Below are 17381 nucleotides of genomic sequence, written 5' to 3' on the forward strand. Positions count from 1 at the left end.
GGCGGCATCTCCAAACTTATCAATTTTAGGTGGAGGCCCAATACTTGATTATCTTCAAAGAGGTGAATGCTCACCAAGGTGGAGATTGTTGGAACAAGTGGCTCATATTCTACGACTGGCCCATTTGGTGTAATTAGTTTATATGGGCCTAGGGACAAATAAATTGTGGGGGGTATTTTGGAGTTTTCCAAAATACTTACAATTAGACTTTTCCTATAAATATGTTATGTTGTAACTCTAAATTATTAAATAGTGAAATACAGCCGTACTCTTCTGTGGACGTAGGCACATTGCCGAACCACGTAAATCTATGTCTCGAATCTCTCTTAACCTCTCTCTTTTTTTGATTCCATATTATTCAACATTGTTGTGCACGATAACAATAACACTCTTTGGGAGGAGGTCCACATATCAATGGTGATGTTTACATTCTCAACCCCACTTAGAAGTGTTTTCAGCTTCTTCTTTTTAACGTTGTAAGTGATGATGCAGTCATTTTTATAGTTGCATGGCTATTTTTTTTTTTTTTTCCAGTGGGGTGTGCATGCCCTCATGATCTTGTTAAAAAGTTCATACTCCATAATATTAAAAGGATATTCGTGGAGTAGTACCATGTGAGAAGCAAGTTCTCTAACCTTTCTCTCATTAAAAGTAAAATTTGCCAAAGTGCCTACACCATCAGTGTCACTACTAGGATCAAATGATAAAGTCTTTTGCTTCTTATTGCTATTAAACTCCAAAAATTTGACACACGAAGTCAAATGCCTACAAAGTGTTGAGGTAGTACTTGATTTGCCTATAGAAAACAACCTCTTACACCAATTACACTAGGACTTTTTCACTTCACATACATCAATTAAAACAAATTCATTCCAGACTTTGGAAGTCTTTTGCTTTTCCTTCTTTTGATAGACAATATTCCCACTCCCATCTCCAGCCCCAGCCTCAGGTTCAACAACAGTAAGAGTAATCACGTTAACAAGTTCATCTGGTGTATTTTCAGTGCTACCGGCCCCATTAAATCTAGGGGTAGGGTCGGCAGTAAGTGTATCATCACCTAAATCAACTTCATTGACTTCATTAGGTTGACTTGTATTCTCCATAACTGTTAATAAGCTGTAAAATTTAAAACTTGATAAATAATCATTCTAACATGACATATTTTTAACTAACATAAATCTAGAATTTTAACTAAGAAATTCTATAAGACTTGCCTAAACATATTCTATAGCAAGGACTAAGGAGGCAAAGGCTAAACACAACTTAGTTAACATAACAGATTCTATTATGTTAAGTGTTAACTAACAAAGATCATGACGGATTTTAAACAATCAAGAACAGAATCTTCAGTAATAACATAATAGATTAATAAAGCATAGGCTCATAGCAATGTAGTTTAATCAAAGCATAAATTAATTAATTAATCATAGAGAAAATTATATTTCTATCTAGGGTTTCATATTCATTAATCAACGCATAAATTAGAATAAACATTCTAAAAAACCTGAGGTAGTTAGACAATCAATAATGTTGCAATAGGGTTTTTAGCTTGCAAATTCGAAAAAACCAATTAAAGGAGGCAGCGACTAAACACAACTTAGTTAACATGACATAATCTATTATGTTAAGTGTTAACTAACAAAGAGAATGGCATGTTTTAAACAATCAAGGACATAATTCTGAGTAATAATATAATAAATTAATAGAACATAGGCTCATAGCAATGTATTTTAATCAAAGCATGAATTAATTAATCAGAGAGCAAATGATGTTTCTATCTAGGGTTTCCTATTCATTAATCAAAGCATAAATTAGAATAAACATTCAAAAAACCCTCAGACAGTGAGACAAACAATAATGTTACAATAGGATTTGTAGCTTGCAAATTCGACAAAAAGCAATTAAAAGAGATATAGACTAAACACAACTTAGTTAATATGGCTGGTTCTATTCCATTAAATGTTAACTAACAAAGAGCATGTCATACTTTAAACAATCAATAACAGAATCTTGAGTAATAACATAAATACATGATAGAATAATAGAACATAGGCACATAGCAATGTATTTTAATCAAAGCATAAATTAACTAGAGAGCAAATGGTATTTATATCTAAGGTTTTCTATTCATTAATCAAAGCATAAATTAGAACAAAAATTTTTAAAAAAAAAACTCAGACAGTCAAACTCATACAACTCAATAATGTTGCAATAGGGGTTGTAGCTTGCAAATTCGAAAAACCCAATTTAAGGAGGCAGAGACTGTATGATAGACCTTCCTCTCTGAAATGTTGAAAAATAACAACATTATAATTAGGAACAACAAAATCTGAAAATAGAATAACACTAACTCAAAGTGACACACACATAATAATAATAATAATAATAATAATAATAAGATCACACTGAATTTGAAAATTAAAAGAGTTAGGAACTTAGGAGAAACATAACTTAGAGTGAGCTTCCCTCTTCAAAACCTTTTTGTTTTCCAAAATAAAATCGTTAGCAAGAGGCAAGAGTAAACAGAGTTACAAACATGTAAAAATGGGGATGGGGATTTGGGAATGAATAAAAATTAAACTAAGAGACTTAAAGCCCAGTACTTGAGTGCCATATTTGTCACCGTCATATCAAGATTTATTATGTTTGCCTCTCCCATAGGTATGTGCTACGCCTAAGGCTAGGAGAAGAGAAACTTGCAACACCACAAGCACTAGTTCACAAAAAACGGAAGTAAACAACACAAAAATAGAGATTTGGCGGCAAGATTGGATAGGATTTGAGAGCTCTTTTCGGGTAGGGTCTTCACTTAGGGTAGAAGAACACCACAATACTCCACTCAGGGTAGGAGAATACCACAATTTGACTAAATCATTCTTTGATTCTCATTAATAACCAAATGGTCTTTAAATAGAAATTCAAGTAGATAAAGCTTAAAGGGATAATACCTAAAGTTCTAATATTCAAATTCAAATAAACTCTAATCCTAATAATCTTTTCTTAATATTAAATAAACTAATACTAATTTAAATAATCTAATCATAATGAATTGGAATGCAATTTCAATTCAAATATTATCATATCTAATCATAACATTATATTTATTTCTTAATATTAAATAAACTAATACTAATTTAAATAATCTAATCATAATGAATTGGAATCCAATTCCAATTCAAATATTATCATATCTAATCATAACATTATATTTATCACAATATATATATATATATATATATATATATATATATATATATATATATATATAACTCATTCAAAATAGTGTCAAGTGTCTATAAACATTTAAAACGTTAGTCTAAGTTAGTAAACTTCTATTAATGACCTTAAGAATTTAATGTATGTTCTAAATGTTTATAAACACTTGGCACTATTTGAAATAGGTTGGAGGATATTTCCTTCGGAGCGGTTTGGAGGAAATTTTTATCCTTTTGCAATATTGAGCTGTTGAACAGTTATGATCCATTTGTTGCTTCATTAATTTATAAAAACAGCCATTTTTTGAGCTGAGTTTTTTTTGGCTTTATTTCTTTGTAGTGGAACGGGCAAATCGTAGCCGTAGAAAAATTCCAATACATTAATACCCAACACATCCTATTTAATATCTCAATTATTGAGCATAAATTTTCTGATAAAGAGAGAATGAGCTGCCAGAAGCACCGGATTCTATACATTATTTGAAGCTTTTTTCTGTCTGCTGAAGGAAGCTTAATAAAATAGCTAGCTGGAAAGCGCAAGCCAGACTATATGCAAGAGGGAGGGGTTTGATGGCCAAGAGAGCGACCATTCACATGAGAGCACAGCGCGGTTGCAGGTCCGCCAGGGCCACGGTAAGCCAGATTGATGTCCTCCAACACTACGTTTTTGCATGATCTGCTTCCGCTACATCGGAGAGTAACTGCAACTTTTGAATCGGAAATTCCCCATATGTTTCTGTATGTGACATTGCTGATTTGCACAAGAGAGCCCTATCCACAAGAATATTTCAAATCACATATTTATTTTACATCATCTTTTTAATCAGAAACTGGCATAGTATGCTTATAAAAAATTATTTTAAAAAAAAAAATCCACTATTAACCCACCATCCAATTAATTAACAATATGTCATGTTTGATCAATCAATTAGTACCATGTCTCCTGTTTCACATGCCATGTACATATATACCACGTGGCATAATTACTTTAAATTATAAATATATCTTGAATAATTTTTTTTAAAAAAATCAAATTACAAATATACCCTAAATTAAATTTTTTTTTTCAACTTTTCTTTAAAAAAAAAAATTCAATATATATTTATAATTTAAAGTAATTGTACTACATAGCGCGTAGAGTTATCACATGAGAGCCATGTAGCATTAATGGATTGGTTTAATGCGGCATACCATTAGTTAATTGGATAATAGGTTGAACCTATTTGAAATAATTAATAAGAAAACCTTAGAAACCTATGTACATGAAAACCTAATGACAATATTTGATTTTTTTCCCTTTTTTTTATAGAAAAAATTAGAAAAAAATTCAAAGCATTCCTTTGTATTATGAGATTTTATAGAGGCTAATTTTGTAACAAAATCAAAATAAGTAAGAAAAGGTTGATTGAAATTAATTACCTCTTGATTGCAAGGGGGGTAAGGGCAATATTCTTGATCAATAATGATGGGATTGCCGACATGTTCCATGAAAATGTCTTCATATATAAAATCAGAAGCCCTGCCGAGTGACGGAGAAGCCCACGTTTTGATTCTCACTCCATCAGAAGTACCTTGAAAGGTGCAGTTTCTGACGACTACTCCGCTCACATCATCTTCGTCTCCGTTTTTGCCGAGGCTGCCGATGCTTATCCCATGCCCGGGTCCACAAACAACGTTAGAAATATGGATCTTTGTAGCTCCGGACAGCATGGCTATACAATCGTCGCCGGTGCCGATTGTGGAATGCGCGATTCCAATGCGGTGTGAGTGTCCAATTTTGATCCCGTCTGTGTTGGGGCTGTTGCCGGGAGCCGATATTCTGATACTACTAATGTTCACATTCTCACAACCGAATATCACAAGATGGTTGCTTTTGCTGTCAATAGACCTCAAGTGATGAATCCGAGCATTGGTCACAAAATCAAATCTCATTGTCTGCGAAGTATTTCAAACAAAATAACGTCTCAATATGAACTCAACACTAAATTAGAAGGTAAAGGTCGATGAGTCTATCTCATTCAATTGAATAGGTCAAGTTATAGTTGGTTTATATAATCTTATACTCATGTCTCGACACAACTCAAACCCGACATGTGACATTTAAGATTAATAATTCTTTACACGACCCACAAACTCGACATAAATCCATCACGAAATTAATGAATTAAGGTTGAAGGTCTTATTCGTTTAATTCACCTGGTACATATCCATATCTTATGCCTCTATTCATCCTCAATTTTTTTTTTTTTTTTTTTATTTTGGCTTTTCGGCTTTCTATTCAAAGCATGCATAATTCTAGACATAAGGTTGCTATTTATATGAAGAAAACTACTATTTCATAAAACATTTTTTTACTTTTTACTTCAGACAGGTAAAAAGTGAATATAAAAAAAGAGAAATGGCATGCATGACGGAAGAAGATGAAAATAATGGGACACCCTTTTTTATCCTCAATCCAATTTTCGATCACATATTCGGTATTCCATCCTCAATTTCAAAATTGTTTTTCTTTCAGAAGTGACTAAATAAAAAATAAAAAAAATAAAAAACATACAGTAGGTAGAGCAGGACAATTGGGATTGTCTCTGCAGTCATTGAAGCGCCAAGCCACCTGTCCCTGGCCGTCTAAGGTGCCGCCGCCACTCACGGTCAAACGGTCAACATATCGGAAATTTATCCAATTCTCCGTTGAAAACTTGGTTGGATCAGTAGGAGCCTTGAGCACCCCTTTAATCATAACGGTCATCAGCCCCTTGCATGGACCCTCAAATCTCCCCGAGCTCACCATGTATGTTCCTTGCGGGATCAAAACCCTAGCCCTTCCCTTCCATTCACATGCTTCCTTCCATGCTCTCACAAATCCCTTAACAAAAAAAAAAAATCACAATTTATTAATATATTTTTTTTGCTACAAAATAAAGCAGAAGTTCTAAATTTAAATTATTTCTAACATTCACGTATCATTTTAATTAAATATTTCATGTGTTATACTTTACTGTTATCGGTTGTTCCATCTGCAACTGCACCGTAGTTCATCACGTTGAAAAACTTGACTTGGCCTCGAACTTCGGTAACCAATACCATCAAACATGTTAACAAGCAAGCCCAGCCAAATGCGAGTTTCGAACCCATTTCTTTTTTGTTTTTCTTCTCCTTATTCTTCTCTTTTCGAGACGAGCGTTCTCTTATTCCGACCTTCCCAAAGACGCCGGCAGCACAGTTGAGACAGCAACCTAATTACCGAGAAATAGAACCAGAAGACAGACTCTTAAATGGGTCGTTGCCGTTGAAGTTTAATTATTTAACGATATAAAAGATATGATACTGTCGTACGATGAATTTAGTTTCGTACAGATTTGATTTTATTGACGTTTCTTAATTTGGAAATATGAAAGATTTCTTTCTTCTATATAGTGAGTATTTTGAGAAACTAAATATGGAAAGTTGACAGAATCTATATATATATATAAAATAAAAAAATCGGTATGATAGGATTATAATTTTCAGCCCAAAAGGAGAAAGTGATGTGTGCTTGTCTCACTCAAAACCCCATATATATATATATGGGGTTTTATATATATATATATATATATATATGGGGTATCAAAGACGTTGAGGATCCGTGTTTCCACTTGCTTAAGTTTTGTACTTGCTTTACCCCATATCTCTTTCTCTCTCAGTTATAAACCAACCACAACCCCCCCCCCCCCCCCCCCCGCGTCAGGTAACCTCGGTTGACTTCTTAGTCCTGTCTTAAGCCTGGGTTTTGACGTCTTTGGGCATGATTAAAGGTTAGTTTTGCCCAAGGATATGTGTTGTGAGTTCTTGGATAGGAGCCTATGTCTAAAGAGAGTATTAGATTTTAGCTTTTGAAGATGTGGAGATCAAATTCTTTTGTTAGCTTTAGGTCTAGTTTACCACCGTTGTAAACGTTGAACATTTCTCTATTGAAGATGATAATTCGTTAAATTTCGATAAATGAAATATCCTTAAACTTTCCACTAAGGAAGTTTACACTACCTCTTGGATAAAATCCACTTGGAAAGCTAAATACTCTATTAAAACCGTTAAACAAACGTTTGTCATTGCCAGTAATAATGAAAGATCCCAATTGTTCAATAAAAAATTCGTTAATAATTCCCTTGCTAAAGGTTTTAAATTTTTGCATATTGGATCTGTCCAAGTTGCTCTTAAACCATTAACAGATTGGGTATTAATGCCTCTGTTTTGTTATGCTTTCATGATGCTCGATTTGTTAATTTCCAACATAGCATTCTTGGTATGATACAATCTTCTCTGTTTAATGGTCTCATCCATTTTGATGCTTTTCCTAATCTGACTCTTGCTTTGAATGACATTCACATCGTTAAAGCTCTAACTTTGAATGTACTAACCTCTGGTTATGACATAGAAGAAGGTAGTAGACCCCTTGCTATCATCTACCTCATTTATTACAAATTATTAAAAACCAATTTGAATCCTCAAGTTGTAATCAAAAACTTTGGTAGCTCTACTTTGTTAATTCAAAGTTCTACTCAAGATACTAATATACGTACTCCTAAAATGATTCGCTAGGATGAAATTGATCTTCCTAACGAATGGCTTTTGGAGAATGTATCTAGGCCTGCTAGAGTAGAAAATGATACCACTAATCTTGATTACATCCAACAGTATTTGGATGGATCTGTTAAGATTAGTTTTTCTGATTTGAACCTTTCTAACAAAATTGAAAGACCATTGTTGATCAATGAAAGAAGGAATTCTTTTGCTCGTTCAACCACCACAGAAGGACTCCAACGAAAAGATAAAGACGTTGAAAAATTTCTTGCTCATACTGATTTAAAATTAAAGAGTGTTTCTGTTGATTCTCAAATTTCTTCTGCTTTTTACACTACTAAGCAAACTCCTCCTCCCACTCAAGTTGATGATGACGAAGGATCCATTTCTCCTTCTGCTTCTGATTTTAACGAATCCCTTCCTCCTTCCCATCAATTAAATGTTATTTATGCTCCTACAAAAAATTTATTTTCCCAAATCGATTGGCCTGCTTTACAAAAATATTTTTTTCTCAAAAGAAAATCAACTATTAAGACATGCTTACCGTTCTAAATTTTCTGAAAAAGAAAGATCCCTTATCAAAGTCCATTAGACTGAAAAAATTATTGAAGAACAAAAACATTTTTTATTTTTTTATTTTCTTCAAAATCATTACCCCACCAACAATGTTCTAAATTTTGTTAAAAAAATATTTTATTAAATAAAACAAAACCACTGTCAAAGCTTCTTATCCACCTTTTGAAAATTGATTAGTCCGTACTTATGGAACTGATACTACTGTTAAAGTCTCCCCTTTTAAAACTCATGATCCTGCCCACAATGAAACTAGAAAAATCATTGAGCAAAACAATTTTGTCAATAAATCCATTCATATCATTGGTCAACAATTGGACCGCATTGAAGATAAAATTGATATTCTCATTATCCCTGGTTTTAAAACTGAAAAACCAATCATTTCTCTACCTGAAGAAAGAAAAAATCTTGGGCTGAGAACCACTACCAAAAAAATGTTGAAAAGATTGACAAAATATTGTCAGAATTAAAAGCCAGTCAAGCCAGCACTTCTGAAAAAGCTTGTGTTATTCAAAAGATTGATGAAACTTCTGATTCCGAAAATTCTGAATATTCTCAATGTCCTTCTGATTTCAACATTACAATGATTGAAGAAAATTTTGGAAGCAATGATCTGGAGGAAAAACTCCAAAGAATTTTTGATAAAACCAAACCCATTAATATCACAAAAAATTGGTATTCAAAACCCACTCCTCCTGATTTATAGTTTGAAGAAAGATTTTTTCAATCTCAGTTTTCCGTTTCAGCAGATAAACTCTATGAATGGAACATCGATGGCTTGTTTGAACAAGAAGTGTTAAATAAAATGAATCACATGTCCATGGCTACTAATGCTTACGTTACTAATCACAATTTAAACCAATCAGAAATTGTTGATCTGCTTTCTACTGGTTTCTCTGGAACTCTTCGGAATTGGTGGGACAAACATCTTACTGAAGAATCTCGATAAATAATTAGGAAAGCTGTCAAGAAAGATGAAGATGGTTTTCCAATATTTGATGAACAACGTGGCACAAGCGAACCGGATAGCGTTAACACATTGATTTATACCATCATTAAACAATTCATTGGAATCCCTGAACATTACTTCTCGCAACTCTGATTACCTGAATAATCTTCGTTGTCCTACTATGTCTGATTATAGATGGTATTAAGATGTTTTTCTTTCTCATGTTATGGTTAGATCTGATAGTCAGAAACCTTATTAGAAAGAAAAATTTATTGATGGATTACCTTCATTATTCGCTCACAAAGTTAAGGATGAACTTATTAACTATAGCACTGGATTAATTGAATATGAAAACTTAACTTATTGTGATTTGTTTTCTACCATTAAAAAACTTGGCATAAAAATGTGCATCGACCAAAAAATGATAAGACAACAATTGAAGAATACTAAAAAAGCTAAATATGAAATGGGTAATTTCTGCGAACAATTTGGGTTACCTCCTATGGTTCCCTCTCGGAGAAATAGAAAGAAACCCGATAGAGATTTCAAGAAAAGACCTACCCCATATTACAATAGTTACAAGAAAAAAAGATTTAATAAACCCGTTAAAAAATTTTCTGCTAAAAAACCCAAAAAGAATACTTCCAAATTCGATAAATATTTTTCCAAAAGAAAATGTTTTAACAGCAGAAAACCAGGACATTTTGCTGACAAATGTCCAGAACCGCCCAAAAAATTGAAAAAAGAAATTAAAGCTTTAAAAATTGACGACAATGAAAAAGAAAATCTTTTTAGAATTCTGCAATCAATTAATTCTTCTGATTCATTTGACAGTGAATTTTTAACAACCTCAGATGACTCCAATTACCATTCTGCTAGTGAATTCTCTGACAATGATTTCAAAATTGGTTGTAATGATTCTTGCTGCAAAAATGTCAAAACTTGTAATGTTTTCACAAAAACTGAAGAACAAGAAAATTTGTTAATCACTTTAATTTTAAAAAAAATGAAAATCCTGAATTAAAAGAAGACTACCTTTAAAAAACTCAGGAATACAATGATTAAAAATGCTAATATACCTAACAATGCAAAAATCTCTCTTGATGAAACTTTGGAACAATTTTCTAAACAAAAATCCAAAGAGATTACTATCTCAGATTTGCAGCATGAGATTAGTAATATCAAGAAAGAAATTGTTGATTTAAAAAATGACTTGCACACTGTTAAAACGGATAATAACGATTTAAAACAACAACTTTTAATACTGAAACTTCAATATTGTTTTCACGATAACAGTTCTGATGATGATAAACAATCTGAGCACTCTAATGAAGCAGAATCTAACAATAAAGTGATTTCCGATAAAGTCAAGATTGTCAGTCTTATTGACAAGGTTGTTCCACCTAAATGGTATTCTAAAGTTAATATCATTGTTGCTTCTGATTATACTCTTGATGTCATTGCTTTGATTGATTCTGGTACTGATTTGAATTGTATTCAAGAAGGGTTAGTACCTACTAAAGTTAATATCATTGTTGCTCCTGATTATACTCTTGATGTCATTGCTTTGATTGATTCTGGTGCTGATTGAATTGTATTCAAGAAGGGTTAGTACCTAGTAAATATTTTTGAAAAATCCACTAAAAAATTAAATTCTGCCAGTGGAAGCTGTTTACAAATTAAGTATGAATTGAATAATGTTCATGTTTGCCAAAACAATGTTTGTTTTGATACTCCTGCTGTCCTTGTTAAAAATATGCCTAATAAAGTTATTCTTGGCCTTTCTTTTATTGCCATGCTTTATCCTTTCACTGTTCCTGAAACTGGTGTTTCAACCATTAAAATGGGTGTTGAAGTAAAATTCTATTTTGCTTCCAAATTTGAAATTGATGTTAGTCGCTTGAATATTATCTTTGCTAAAACTAATCATTTAAACTTTTTGAAACAAGAAGTTAAATACAAAAAGATTGCTGAACAACTTTCTGATAAATTACTGCAATCTAAGATTACGGCTTTCAATACTTTGATCATTGATCTCGTTTGCTCTGAACTTCTTACTGCCTTTTGGCATAGGAAAAAGCACATTGTTTCCTTACCATATATTAAAGTTTTTTCTAAAAATAAAATTCCCACTAAAGCTAGGCTCATTCAAATGAATGCTGAAACTTTAGATTTTTACCAAAAAGAAATTACCGATTTACTTGTTAAAGGTATCATTTGCAAGAACAAGTCTCCTTGGTCTTGTGCCGCCTTTTATGTTATGAAAAATGCTGAAGTCGAAAGGGAAACCCTAGACTAGTAATGAATTACAAACAGCTCAATGATGTGCTAGAATGGATCATGTACCACATCCCTAATAGGAAGGACTTAGTTAGTTGCATTAGTGAGGCTCTAGTCATTTCTAAGTTCGATATGAAGTCAGGGTTTTGGCAAATCCAGATTAGTGATGATAGGTATAAGACTGCTTTTACTACTCTTTTTGGGCATTATGAGTGGAATGTCATACATTTTGGTCTGAAGAATGCTCCTAGTGAATTCCAAAACATTATGAACAATATTTTCAACCCCTTCAGTCATTTTACCATCGTTTACATTGATGATGTTTTGATTTATTCAAAATCTATTGATGAACACTAGAAACATTTGAATTCGTTTCTAGAAATAGTCAAATACAATGGACTTGTTGTCTCTACTAAAAAGATCAAGCTTTTCCAAACCAAAATTAGATTCCTTGGTTTTGACATTTTTGAAGGTCAGATTAGACCCATTGATAGAACTATTTAGTTCGCCGATAAATTTTCTAATGTTAACATTAATAAAACCCAGCTCTAGAAATTCTTAGGTTCTTTAAATTACATTGCGGATTTCTACAAAGACCTGAGAAAACATTGCAAGCCTTTGTTTGATCGTTTACAAAACCACCCTCCTCCTTGGACTGGAATTCACACTTCACTCATTAAAGAGATTAAAACTCATGTTAAGACCCTACCTTGCTTAGGTATTCCCTTCGATAATGCTTTCAAAATCGTTGAAACTGATGCTTCTGAAACGGCTTCAGAGGCATTCTGAAACAAATTGTTTCTCCAGGATCTCCTGAACAAATTGTTCAATTCCATTCCAGATCCTGGAACAATATGCAAGCTAATTATAGTACTATTAAGAAAGAAATTCTTTCTGTTGTTTTATGTATTACTAAATTTCAATCTGATTTGTTACATTAAAAGTTTTTGTTATGCATTGATTGTAAATCTGCTAAATACACTCTGAAAAAAGATGTTGAAAACATTACATCAAAACAAATTTTTGCCAGATGGCAAGCCATTTTAAGCGTTTTTTATTTTGATATTGAATACATTAAAGGTTCCAATAACTCTATTCCAGATTTTCTCACTCGTGAATTTTTGTAGTGCCAACATGGCAAGCAAAAAGGATAAGGAGAAGATTGACTCCAAGGCTTTGGTCTTAAAACGAGAGTTTGCCATTACTGCTTCCGTTACTAATTCATCTGTTACTCTTGCTAACCATTTCTCGGCTTTTAGCCCCAGATCACCAGCTACCTACTCTAGTGCTCTCGTTTCATATTATGACCCTTTTGTCATTTCTTCTCAAAAATCCACTATTCCTTTCATTAAATACGATAAAGCATCAGCTTATGTCGTTCTTCCTCATTCCGAACATTTATTTCATATTGAGATAAATCATTCTCACATTAAATCTCCTACTCAAATTGCCGCATCTTACTTTCCTTCCCAGTTTCATTGAATCCCTAAGCATCCTCTGAAAACTCTTTCATACTACACTAATATCCTGCTCCAGTCAAAGTCTGTTCATTTCAAACCCATTTACAGTAAAATTGAACCCAAAAAATTACTTTATCACAGTGTTTATTTTGATAGAATCATTCCTGAAAAAGATTGGGGGGAACATCCCTCGAACCCAAGAAAATTGGAAGATTTCCCTATCCCTTTCTGCTATTATGATTAGATTGATGCCTGGTCCAAATTCATGCTCTACCAAAATCCTATGTTTGACCGCTCTTGGTTCATAAACTTGGATAAAGAATTTGGAGGCATCCTCCCTCTCTAGTTCTCCAGATGGTGGATGAAATTTGGTCTTGTTCCTGATATTCTCCCACTTAAACTCGTTGAGACTTTCAAATCATTAAAAAAATCTTTACAATATTGATGAACATGGGGCCAAATTTCCCCACATTCTGCATTTTGTCAAAAAGTTCAAAATTCCTTGGATCATAAAATGGCAATATGTCATTCTTGATGACAAGGTAGAACGACATTGATATGTAAAATGGTGGGATAACTACCCACGGGTTGATAATATCGTTGAAAATATCAAAAATCCAAGCCCCTCCAATTCGCAGTCAATTAGCCATTGGCAATCTTGCCAAAGTGATAACTCCTAGTACTTTCCTTTCCCCTCCCAAAGAAACAGATGCCATTACTTCCACTGTTTCTTCCAATTCTTCTAAGAAAAAATCTTCTAAGAAAAAAAAAAGAAAAGAATGAAATTTTAAAAGCACTTATGGAATCTCTCAATGATAATTCCGATGAAGATGAAGAAGAAAATTCTTATGCATCTTCTGAAGCTACTTTTAATCCCATGAGAGAATGGTACGGAAATTATGCTTTCCCTGGTGATAACCCCAATAACTATTACCCCAAAATTGAAGATTTATAATCATTTGCCCTTCACAGTGGCACCGTTCATTTGTTCTTCACAGTGGCACCGTTCACTTGCAGTGGCACCAATCGCTTGCATTTTACAAAGGCACCGTTACATTTGCCCACCAGGGTACCATTTCTATTCCTAAAGACATTTGCCTATCATTATGGCACAATTCAATCATTATTGCTACAGTTTATCATTTTGTCTGCCGACACTACCGTTCTGCTACAGTTTCTGCCGACACTACAGATCTTTACTTTTACTGTTAACTTTCTCAATGTAATTTTTATTTACCCATTGGATTTTGTCTATAAAAATGACGAATCTCTCTCATTGTAGGGTAGAAGCTTTTAGTCTAAACACTGAACTCATTCTGCAACTACCCTACCTACTATTTGTAATCTGTTTTGCTCTTGTATACTTTCGCTACTTCTAAACTACGTTTGAATTTGTAAGTACTCTTGTTAATCAGATCTTTTGATATCTTTTCATTATCAATCTTTTCCATTTCTCTTTTATACGTTCCAATTTCGCGCTTACTTTGGAAATTCTTGCATTATGCTTATTTTACTTGCAATTACCACCTACATGGATGGTTCTATTGCTTTATTTTCATCTTTATTTTCAACTAATTTCAATTAATTATTTTACCATCTCTTTCATTGGTGTATATATATATATATATATATATATATATATATATATATATAGTAGATTCCGCTATTCAACTATGATGATGTGGTGGTGAATATCAGCGATTGACTTTTATTTTTACAAGCTCTTATTGATCCAAATGTTGACTTTCACTGCATGTTGTTATAGTTGTATATGAGAGTCTACTAAATAACATTACTCAATTTATATTGGAGGTGTCACTGGCAGCAGCTCAATGTGGAATTGGTTTCAAAAGCATGGAGAAAAATTTGGAAAATAAGGAGTTGGAGCGTGGTGAAAGCTTTTCCGTGGAAGAGTTGTAATAATATATTAGCCACAAAGAATAACTTGTTTAAGAGGGGCATTACTCAAGATTCTTTGTGTCCTATTTGTGAATTGGAAACTGAGACGGTGGGGCACTGTTTGTGGAGCTGTCCTTCTGCCCAAGATGTATGGTTGGAATGTCCCCCCGAGAATTCATAAGTGTGTATGCGTTGATGATAACTTCTTGACCATTTTGCTTGAGCTGTATAATAAATTGACAGAATATGAATTACAGCTTGTTGTAATTATAGCCAGGTTGATATGGATGAGACGAAATGATGTGGTTTTTGGTGGTGTATTGACGGCTCCATCAACTATTTTCAGAAGAGCACAGAATCAATGGGAGGCTATTAATAAAGCAGAGCAAGCAACAAAGAAAATAGCCATTATTTCAAGGGAACCTGTAGTGGAAAAATGGATGCAACCTGTAGAAGACTTCATCAAAGTCAATTGGGATGCTGCATTAACTAAAGATGGGAAAAAGGTGGGAATGGGTATATTGGCAAGGGACCATGCAGGGGTTGTTATTGCTGCCTTGTGTAGTTCCATGACAGCCACACTTGATCCTTCTACAGCAGAGGCTCTAGCAGCATGGAAAATGGCTGAATTTGTTCGAAGTTTGGTTTTAGCAAGGTTGAGGTAGAAGGGGATTCACTTGAAGTTGTAAATGCTCTTCGTAAATCTGTTGGATGTTGGGGAAGGTATGGGCATTTAGTGGATGATGCTAAATTTATTCTTAATCGCTCTTGTCAGTGGAAGGCTCTACATGTTAAACATGAAGGAAATGAAGCTGTACATAGGTTGGCTAAATTTGCATTAAACTGTAATGAGGAGGTTATTTGGCGGTTTGAATGTCCTTTGTGCATTCATGTTGTTGTAATTGCAGATCAACAGTTATTGGTTTAATATAAGTATTAAGTTTCACTTCAAAAAAAAAAAAAAAAAAAAAAGTGATTAAATTTATCTCTTCCTATACGTTTAATCTTATGAGATAAGTGGTAATTTAACATGATATTAGAACCTTGACTTTGTCAATTTACTCCCATTTAAATTACATATTACACATAAAACTTAATCTTGTTTAACATTTTAATTATCCAAAATAAATAACTTATGTCAGAGTTATATCTATTCATTAAAATCATCATTTTAAGAAGAAAAAAAATTAATCACTTGAATTGAATTTTACGCATTTAAACGTTTTTCCCTCTTTTCCCATATGGAGAATGTTAGGTGATCTTCTAGTATTCTACTTGTGTCCTCCTAATCTTAGGTAAATATTGTTTTCTAAAAAAACAAAAAAGAAAGTTGTCATTATTTCTCACTTGGATTTTAGAAAATAATATCCACCTAAAAGTAGGAGGATACTAGGAGAACACCAGGAGATCAAGCACATATCATTTTCCTTAAAGGGGAAAGGAAATTTATATATATATATTGATCCTCAAGTATCTAATGTAGGAAATGTTTTAATATCATGGTCTAATTAAGTAGAGGCCAAATAAATTAAGGTGTTTAATTCTCTGATGAATTAATATTATTTCTTAGATTAATTGAATTTTTATTAATTAACAACAACAAATCAAAGATTTACAAAGCTCTCCAGCAACATGCTGGACCAACATAAATTAATTAATTTCTATTACACAAAGATGAATGAATTTCAACTGCTTAACTTTCAAAAGTCAAACAACACTGCATATATATATAATACAGCATGTAAACAAGAATAAATAAATTTACAAAAAAAAAAAAAAAAAAAAAAAAAAAAAAAAAAACCGATGAAACATAAATAGAGTTGAATGAAATAATAATCATTCACATAGCTCATGCATTAATAATGGCGGCACCTCCCTAAGCAATCTATCAAACTCCTTGAAGGACGAATTTCTCATCAAAATTTGAACGCTACTACTGGACCTTGTCGTCGCCATTCTTTCTCTGAAATGAATCCTGCTCTCCGACTCTTCCGGATCATTCGCCAGCGTGGAATCCTTTCCGGTCAGCTTCTGCACAACGGATTTGAAGCTCGTTGCATCAGTTTCTACGTAGTGTGTGTTGATTATCACAACCTTCATCGGCTTTCTACCGCTTCCCGGCATCGGAAATGACTGGCTAGTTAGCTCTGCTTCAAAGGGTTTAAAGTGGTGGATTTTTGTGAGAGAGGTTTTATTATTTTATAGGGAGGGAATTTGATGGCTGCCGGGGTTGACATTTGTTGAAGGAGAAGAGACGAGACAAGTTGACCGTTGTCTAGATTCTAGAAGTGCCACGAAGACTGGGTCGAGCCACGCGCAATTGAGGAAATCATGTTCCACACACTACAAGGAAATCATGTTCCACACACTACAGTAAATTTTTTTTTGCCACCTCGGCAATTTCCTGACGTTTAAAATATAAACGTCAGGGGAATTTTTTCTGACATT

The 17381-nt window shown here is 33.2% G+C and overlaps 2 protein-coding genes across 2 annotated transcripts; both read right to left on the minus strand.

Moving 5' to 3' along the window:
* Nucleotides 1–3761: 3761 nt before the first annotated feature.
* Nucleotides 3762–6347, minus strand: LOC132174226 (exopolygalacturonase-like). Its single transcript, XM_059585918.2, has 4 exons — nt 6207–6347; nt 5770–6078; nt 4635–5150; nt 3762–3986 (listed from the first exon to the last, which is right to left on the minus strand). The coding sequence occupies exons 1-4, from the start codon at nt 6345–6347 to the stop codon at nt 3762–3764; spliced, it is 1191 nt and encodes a 396-aa protein (XP_059441901.2).
* A 10422-nt stretch (nt 6348–16769) lies between these two features.
* Nucleotides 16770–17057, minus strand: LOC132174225 (VQ motif-containing protein). Its single transcript, XM_059585917.1, has one exon. The coding sequence runs from the start codon at nt 17055–17057 to the stop codon at nt 16770–16772; it is 288 nt and encodes a 95-aa protein (XP_059441900.1).
* Nucleotides 17058–17381: the final 324 nt, after the last annotated feature.

The sequence above is a fragment of the Corylus avellana genome, chromosome 3, assembly GCF_965113065.1.
Source record: "Corylus avellana chromosome 3, dhCorAvel1.hap1.2, whole genome shotgun sequence".
Taxonomy (NCBI): domain Eukaryota; kingdom Viridiplantae; phylum Streptophyta; class Magnoliopsida; order Fagales; family Betulaceae; genus Corylus; species Corylus avellana.